We start from the raw sequence: 9967 nt of genomic DNA, 5'->3' as shown, positions 1-9967 counted from the left end.
ATACAATTCCGCTAATTTATTATCACAAAATACGACGATCTATGCCCTATGATTTGAAGTTAGTGCCAACTACTACAGTCGATCATTTTTATGGACTTCGGTTATCTAATCATAGTATTGGGTAGTGTGAATGTGTGATACTGTGAGTCGATGATAAAAATTCAAAATAAACAGATTCGGTAATCGAAAATCGTAATAGCATTAATAGCAATTAGTATTTAGTAATCGTAACAGAACTTTATCCAACTTTGAAGAGACGTATTATTATTTATATGACTATTCTACCAACATCTTATAGTATAGAAAGGACATTCAGTACATTATGCCGCGTTAAAACATGGCTACGTTCAACAATGTGTGAGAACCGTTCATCTGGATTATGTATGTTAAGTTTACATAATCGATGAACTTAATTCATCTGAAAAAGTTATTGAGGAATTCGGAAAAAATAAAACAACATTACAATTTGTGTTCAATTAGTTAATAGTTACCGTAAAGGTAAAATATAATAGGCATCCATTATTATATTACCATTAAACATTTTTTTTTTAATAAACATAATACTTTTTTAAATAAACATAATACATTATACATTAATGTAAAAAAATACAACCAAAAATTAAGGCTGTATCCTTTAAATTTCACCTGCCTCGATTACAAGTACTTTATAGACGGTAATTTAAGCAATAAAAGCATACAATTTATTTTTATATTTGTGTAAATAGGCTTCGCGCGCAGCCCGTGTTCATTATTTAAAATTAAATTAAAACATTCAATATACTAACAAAAATATCCATGTTCATTAGCTATTAATCATATTATAATCAAATGATAGAAAATGAATCGATTATTAACATTAAATGGGTATATATTTTATTGTACCTACCTAGTTTATCACTTGACCTTATTTTTAGTATAAATTTATACATCCGATTTTTTATTTATTAATTATTATATTTTATCGAATGTTGTTATGATTTTTTTAAATACTCGAATAATATTTCGATTATTTTATTTGAATTTTTTCTAAGATTTAAAATATAGCTATATACTATAATATAAAATATAATAAATCTATGTAATAGAGTTTATAATACCAATACATTAAGCCACACATTTTGTATATTTTTAAAAATTATACTTAGAAAATGTAAATTACCCTTTAAAAATTATTGTTTTATATTACAATAAAAATATCTTTAACTATGTAAAATACAAAATTAAATAATTTTAATTTAAAATCTAATATTTAATAAAAGCAATTTAATTTTAGGTTCTATACTTCAAACAAAAATATCAAATTTGTTATTAAAAATATTTCAAGTGACAATAAGAATCCGTTTTAAAATCAAACGTCTTGAAATACCAACTACTAAAACGTAATGATTTTTTTTGTGTGTATGTAATTTTGAAGTTAAATCATAACAAATATTATACCACTCATTCTCCTTTTTCACACCGTTATTACCACGAGACACATATAATTAATCCTTATATAAAGGAAGTAGCGAAGTGCTTAATCCTTAATCCCTATCCAATATTATTTTTTACTCTCTTCAGCTCATGCTCGAAATGTAAAATTTATGATCTAACTATGGCCTATACATTTTAATAATATTTTATGTAATTATACCGATTGATTCATCTATCATAAAATATTCATTATTTCAAAAATATTAAAGTTTTAAAATACATATTTGTTATCTTTTTTAATGATGAAGTTCATTTTCAATTCCTTATTCTAGTAGAATTTTTTTAAGAAGAATATTTTTTGAAATACTCCGATGTAATAAAATATTGGACGAATATAATTTATGAGATATAAGTAATTAAAAGCTAGATGAACGGAATGAAGTGCAACTAGGAATATCTTGCAAAATGTTGGACTAAAACGCCCATCTAAACTTATTCAAGTTTTTAATACATTACCGAAGTATTCTAAAAAAAAATTCTGTTTATTTATTTGAAATTTTAATATTAAATATTAATATTCATTAGAAGAATATTAATTATTAATAATTTAAATATAAATATTTGTTACTCATAAAGTTGTCTAAGTGTTTTTGCGTGAAGGCGGTGTTGCAAAAAATCATATGTTTACCCCTCCCCTATTATTACATGGAAAAAAGCCCCCGTATCCCACCCTGTTTTGGTATTACTATTACAGGTACAAACTATTTTACATAATATAATCAAATGCTACTGCAAGATATTAAATAGGTTTTTTTTTCAGTTATCATTGTTATTATGGCTGCACAAAAAATGTGGACCTTTATGATGGCGGGACTCTTAATGATGACGTGTGTGACAGAAGCAGGCCCTTTCAATCGTCTCATATCCAATGTTTGTTATTTAGGATGTTTGGCTGAAAGGGTTGCTTGTTTTTCATCAAGTGGAGCCATTTTCGGCACAGTGCCTTATGGAATTATCGCTGTAACGCCTGCATTAAATACGTGCAACGCTATATTTAAAATTTGCAAAGTCGGTTGCATTGCAATTTTAATATCACCCCGCACAGAATAGAGAAACGCTTAATAACTAAACAATTTCATTTATTTGTATATCATAAAGACGACCTTAAATCATGTTGGTTATGATGTTTTGTATTACTTATTGTAGTCTTGTAGGAATAAAAAGTAGGTACGATTTATGTTAACAACTAAATTAGATTATAACATTCAATAGTTCATGATGTATAACCTTTATTATACATGTAATACATTTATAAATATTAGTTATTAGTAAATAAACTCGGCTCTTTGAATTTATATTATTTAAAATGTGTTATGAATATTACCTATATAATGTTATATTTTAAAACAGAGCAGTATAATCGATTTCCAGGCATCTAAGTAGTCAATAGTTTACCCTTAAAAGTTATATTATTAAATTGGTTTCCAAATTGTGACTACCTATCTAATAAGCTTAAATAAATGTATTAAAAAGTACACTTAAACCAGGTATACAGAATTAAGAGTAATACAGTGATAAAAATTATCCATCAGCATATTAAATTAAATCTCATTTTTGTTTTAGGATAATAATTTAAAATTTTGATTTTTATGATTTTGAATAGATGGAAAATAAAAAAATAATGTATTTTAATCGTAAAAAAAATAAAAACAATACCTATTCTTTATTATTATTTATGTTTTTACAACAATAAATTATGTGTGTGTGTGTGTGTGTGTGTGTGTGTGTGTGTGTGTGTGTGTGCGCGTGCGTGTGTGTATGCGTGTGTATAAAACTTAAATTGCTTTAAATAAATAAAGGTAGAAGTAATTTGTAAAGGTTTTTTTAGTTTAAATTAATAAAGATTATTAAAAATAAAATAAATTACGTTATAATAATTTAATGACACCTTATTTTAGAATATAATAAAAAAAAAAAAACAGCAACAAATAATTATTTTACAAATTCATTATTACGTAAAAGGTACTTTTAAATTATTTAATAATTTATTTTTATTCTTTATCACATAACATAATTGTTATTAATTTGTGAATGAAAAAAAGTTTACCGAGTTTACCGATAGTTTTTAAGTCCAAAACTTTTGTAGACAGTGGCGTATTTATGGGGGATGCTAGGGGTTTCCCCTTAGAGATTAATGATTAAGCAAATAAAGACAGAAAGCTTGATTTCAATTTATAATTTTACTACATTTATACATATAAATATTTAATGCAATAAACTTTTCAAAATAAAAAACTCGTAATATTGAAGTAAAATGGTTTACACGTATGATTTCTTATTTCTTATTAAATACATTGATTGCATTTTAAATTACAACTTCAATATATATTAAATTTATACATAATAATGCATCAATTTAATATTTTTTAGTCATAACTTGTGATGATAATAATAATAATAATAATAATAATTAATAATATTATAACAACGTAATATTTTAAAATCATGTAAATCCGAAGACGGAGTAGAGCAGTGTTACCAATAAAATATAAATTGCCGATTGCAATTGCATTAGTATATCTACGACACCGTATATAATATTTTCGACGCTTTATTGTAAGCATTTGGATCCGGCAACATTGAGTGTGCGGCATTATCGTTCGAAAAAAGCTATTCGTGCGCGCGTCTACACTAGTGGCATCAGTCACGGCAGTGACACTATAGTTTCGTAACTAGACCTGGACACGTTCGCGTTCTACACGACAACTGAGAGACGCCGAGTCTAGACTTCCGTTTCGCATAAAGTTTCATTCGTAAACGCATAGGTAAGTATTGACAACCTTATAAGTTATTGCATTTTTATATCAATTGTTCTCATTATGATCGTAGAAATATCAATACAAAACTTTATAATGTTTACTGTTTATACGGTATTCCTATATTGCAAAGGTAGCCGCTAACTCTAAATTTGCAATATTGGTTGTAGCCACCAACTTATGTATCTAATTCAAAGCGAGCCACATTGTTAAGAGATTTTTATAAAAATTGTACTCCGAGTTTTATGTCGAGACTGACATAAAAACGAGACTGACTCGCGAGCCACATTAAAAAAAAAAATTATATAATTTCACGAAATATTTATAAAAATAAAATTTAAAGCGGCTGAAATGTAATAAAATTGAAAATAAATTTAATTAACTAAATAGTCATCTTAAGATGACTATTTAATTCGTGCATTTCGCATCAATTGAAAAACAAAGTCCAGCTCGTATTGTAATATTATGGTATCTACCCAAAATGTTACTTCCCATAAAATAACATATACCAAAACCACTGTATCCTATCTACTAATTAATTATAATATTTATTTAATTTTATACTAAGACTTACTTAATGTATCTCTCGTGAATATCCTGTTCAAGTATGTTATAATTGTATATATTGTTATACGTCATAATATATTGTTTTTACGTCATTCTAGAATAAAGTAATTATCATCGTCTGTGCGGATGTTTATTAGTTATCACAATAGGTACCTAAATGTATTAAAGTATTGCATTAATTTTGTTTATTTTCGTAACTCAAGTCACGGGTACTTTCAAGTAACAAAATAAAATAATAATACACCTAACACGTCAAGTAAGAATATGACAGCCGACAGATACTTTGGTCACATTTTCTGGTACGTGGCACAGGTACTGCGCACGAGTGCCGACAAATAACTATTCGAATAAAAGATTTTAAAATTAAATCGACTATTGAACATAGCTTTTGCCAATGTCTACTACTATGTCTTTGCATTATAATAACCAAGCACGCGTAATATAATGCCATTTATATTTAATCGATTTAAATCGTGTCGCAGCGCTTCTATTTCGTCCCCGACATGGACAGCAACGTAGCGATGAGTCTCTCGGGCCGCATAGTGGCGGCCAAGGCGTGCGTCGCGCTCGTTCTGGGCATGTGCTCGTTCGCCATCGCGCTGTTGCCGCTGAAGTTCACCGACCGCTGGCGTTCGTCCGCCGAGTACACTACCAATCGCATCTCCCGGAAACCGACGGCCACGTCGCTGCTGCTGTGCTTCGGCGGCGGTGTGCTGCTGTTCACCGCGCTGCTCCACCTGCAGCCGGACGTCCGGCAGTCGTTGCGCGCGCTCCAGGCGGCCGGCCGGCTGCCCGACACCGAACACCTCGGCGATCTGATATTCTGCATCGGGTTCTTCGCGGTGTTCGGCGTCCACGAGGCCACGAGCCGGGCGCGCGTCGTCTTCGAGCGCAGAACGGGCGCCGTTCGCCCGCCGCAGAAATCGTTCCACTGCCTGTACGTGACGGTGGTGGCGCTGTCGTTACACGAGACGTTCCTGGGCCTGTCCGCCGGGCTGCAGTCGGTGGCCACCGCCGGCGGCGTGTGGGGCGCGTACGCCGCGGCGGCCGCGAACAAGCTGATCGTCGCGTACTGCCTGGGCCAAGAACTGGCCTGGTCCCAAGTCCGGAAGCCCGCGATCGTCACGTGCGCAGCGATGTTCGCCGCGGTCACGCCCGTCGGAGTGGCGGTCGGCATGGCGCTGGCCCAGTGCTGTATCGGCGGCGCCGCCGCCGCCAAGACACCCGGCGTCGCGGAGGTGGTCACGCAAGGGCTGGCCGCCGGCTCGCTGGCGTTCGTCGTGTTCTCCGAAGTGTTGATCAGGCAGAAGCGGTCCGGGTTAACGCACGTGTTGGCCACCGCCATCGGGTTCGGTGTCATGCTACTGCTACAGACTTTCAGTGAGTATCCCACACATATACAACGTATGTATTATAGGCGTCTGACGATATTTTTTTCACGGTCTGAGCAATAACCGTTCGTGTAAAGTTTTTGTTGCGTAGTCGTATCTCGAACGAACGAACGATTCTAAATAGTATTATTAACTATATTCAATTTACAATACAAAGACCAAGCGTTTGCTGCAATTCTATTCAAATCATTAGGTTTACTACCCACTTCACATTATCATTAGACGTTTAAATGGTTCTAGAGCCGATCGTTACATTTCTTTTTAATAATAAAAAGGGAAAAAAGAAAAGGTAAACAGAGTTTACTGTTTAAAATACGAAACGTGGACATTTTCTTATACGATCTGGAATATTGATTGGTAGTTAATATTAATATTAAGTAATATTTACCTAGTGCAGTATCAAAATTAATCAATTTCAAATGCTTGTGAAACGCAATGTAAAATACATTGTTCAAATTAATTTACTAGAATGGATACAATTTTCATTTTTATCCGTTCATCTGTACTCCGTACGAGTGTCAACATTATACAATCAAAAGAGTTTTACGCGTGTTTACTTGAACGAAAAAAAATCACCAATAGAATTTTAAAGAATATAATATGTATCTAATGGCTATTCTATAATAATTTATTACTTTATTAGTAAAATTATTTGTTAAGATTAGTATGGCTTATTAAATCAAATAATTACTATTACTATAATATCAGTATATTAATGATAACATAATTCAATTTAGAATAACGACGCACTAATTCTTGAATAATATATATATTAGCCACGGACTGCCTCAACTCTTCATTCTCACGCCTCAAGTCAATAATATTTGCTGTACACTGTGCAGAATATAACATGGTTTCCCTGAAAAGAGTACTTATATGAGCAACTAATTAATTTTGTACAGGTTTCTATATTTATTATTAAATGTTTTTAAATAATAAGTTAGTAAAACACTAGTGTAAGTGGGAAAATTAACTATCATCTATAATATACAAATATAGATACTATATTACATTATAATATCAAATAGATTTTTTTGAATGTTATTTATGTGGCGTATTTAAGGGAAAGGTTCTATGTTTTGATTGTTAAACCCGCATCACCGTTTTTTTAATACTTTTATTTTCAGAAGCATGTTATACCTACTCTTGATGATTAATGAAAAATGTATTTTTATCGTATATCAGTTAATAAGAATTAGTCAATCAATATAAAATTTAGTTAAACTTCCAGTAAACGACAAACCACGGAATTCTTAGAATAGTTCCTATCGTTTCCTCGTAGATTAAGTAAAATAAGATAGTGCTCTTTTGAAAATCGTAAAACTATGTATAAATGTTTATACTTTTCGAATTAATATGGCTATAAGAAAAAAATCAAATTCATTATGTACCAAAATAAAATTATAGTATATTAAAAATCACTTATTGACTTATCTTTTCGTCGAATACAGCAATTATTATTATTGTCGACAGCAAACATTTAATAATATGTATAGTAAATTCTTATTGGTATTATTATTGTTATTAATGCTATTATAGATAAAACTATTTTAGCTTGGACCATAATGGTCCACAGTTTTACGTCTAATGATTTAATTTAATTTTTAACTGCTCTCGACTGTTGTGACTCGTTAAGATATCAAAATTACGCAAATAATTAAAACATTAGAGTAATGGTTAATTCATTTTTCTAGTCTTATATGACTCGTACGAATTATAGCATTATAAAAGATAATTCGAATTTGTCTATTTTATATTTTTATAAATATAACTATACAAGTAACGCACCAAATAAAAACAAATATAACTAATGTAAATAATATATTATAAAAGATATTGGAAACATACGTCTTATTACAATTTCCCATACCAAATTTAATAATGCTAATGTGGCACCATCACATCATTATTACTCTGCTAAGAATTAACTGTATTTTAAAACTAACACGATTAAATTTATGTGTTATTTATGTATACCTATTCCTTTAAAAATATACTATTTACTGTCCTTAGTTTGTTTTAGTCTGAATTTATCTTGATTTGGTAGTAGGTACTAGATACACCAATTAACTACTTCATAATATTTCAATAATCTAATAAAAAGACTTGACGACATTAAATATTGTTACTTGTTTGTAAATGATATAACATACCATAATATACCATACTTTCCACACAGAAAAATAATTGTACAAAATTATTAAAAAAATATATTTTAATAAAATGCCAGTTTTTCATAACGTCGAGACATTCTACACAAAAACGTAGAAATATTAAAGGAACCAAAAAAAAAAAAAAATTAAGTTTGACAGCTAAACTTACAACATCTGTGAACCTTGTCTGTTAGATAAAACAAATTACATATTATATTAATCGCAGTTCAAATACCGAAACGGAAACTATCATTATTAATATCCCTATTAAATTGAGCTTATCTAAAAGCAATTAATTATTTAACAAATATGGTACATTGGCGTTGCTCATATAGGATAACTACTATAATTTACAATATACATTATTATTATTATGGTAGGAAAATATTAACTCGACTCAACAACGACTGCTGATAAAATACATGTATAATACGTGTATAATACGCTTGACATGATTTAATTTTATAGAACTATAAATAATGTACCCATATCTTATTTTGTATTTAATGTGTATTTACGGGCGAGCCGCCTTTTTTACAAATAAGAAATAATCAAATATACATATTGTGTTAACTATGCCTAATGTGGGTACTGGGTAGATAGTAGTTTAAGTCCATCGTTTACTAATCATGAAAAAATGAACCTTGCCCGCATAAACGAAAATAACATGTTTGCAATCGCTTTTCCGAATATTAAAAAATAATTATTAATTATTATATTATTGTAATATTATTATTTCTAAACTCTTTATTATTAGTCATTACATTTTGTATATACTTTTGTAATTGTTTTAATACATAAAAAATGTCAACATATTTTTCAGCTCATCGCCAACAATAGACCCAAGCATGAAAGATTTTTATGACAATCTACATGCTGATGTATCTCGGAAATACGTTTTTTTTTAGAATTCTTCAAATCTATATGATATAATATAATGTTATATGAATATTATGTAAAACGTTTATTGAATACTATATCGAATTAAATATTTTATTATGCACTATTTATTTATCCAGTTATAAAATATTATTATTTATTATCATTTTTACGAATTTTATAAACATTTTTTTGTTATAATTAAATAAAATACATAATTAAGAAATATACTTGATAACTATAACAGTAATACTCATAGACAACAGCATGTTCATAATTATTTTGTCATACTTTACAAAAATGTCTATTTTTTAATTAATTATATAAATAGATATTATACTCTACTTTTTATACAAATTACTAATTATTTTAAAATGTATTGCCTATTATATTTGTAAGATTAATATCGTCTATTGTAATTTTAATTTAAAAATATGTTTAAAAGCGTTATTAATATTTTCCTGATCTAAATCTGGTATTTTTTAAAAGTTAATATATATATATGTAAACAATGTTTTATACTTCTGCAGTGTATGGGTCTAATAATCTATTATTATTGTTGTTTATTTTTTTTTTTATGGGTTTTTAGATAATTAATTTGTTTTGTTTTAAGTTAATGTATTGTGGTGTTTACTTTTTTCTCTCAAAATAAACTTACTTAAAAGGGTACAATAAAATTTTATTTTCAAAAAACAGATAAAAGAGACTCATTCAAATTCAAATTATTGTTGAAAATTAAATCTGGACT

The 9967-nt window shown here is 29.4% G+C and overlaps 1 protein-coding gene across 1 annotated transcript; it reads left to right on the top strand.

The window, feature by feature from the left end:
• The first annotated feature begins 5299 nt into the window (after positions 1-5299).
• On the top strand, positions 5300-9256 carry LOC113558536 (zinc transporter ZIP1-like). Its single transcript, XM_026964022.1, has 2 exons — positions 5300-6176; positions 9164-9256. The coding sequence occupies exons 1-2, from the start codon at positions 5300-5302 to the stop codon at positions 9178-9180; spliced, it is 894 nt and encodes a 297-aa protein (XP_026819823.1). The 3' UTR covers positions 9181-9256.
• The last annotated feature ends 711 nt before the right edge of the window (positions 9257-9967 follow it).

The sequence above is a fragment of the Rhopalosiphum maidis genome, chromosome 3 (genome assembly GCF_003676215.2).
Source record: "Rhopalosiphum maidis isolate BTI-1 chromosome 3, ASM367621v3, whole genome shotgun sequence".
In the NCBI taxonomy this organism is placed as follows: Eukaryota; Metazoa; Arthropoda; class Insecta; order Hemiptera; family Aphididae; genus Rhopalosiphum; species Rhopalosiphum maidis.
The sequence above is the reverse complement of the archived record's forward strand: the minus strand, read 5'-3'. Positions and strand labels throughout refer to the sequence as shown.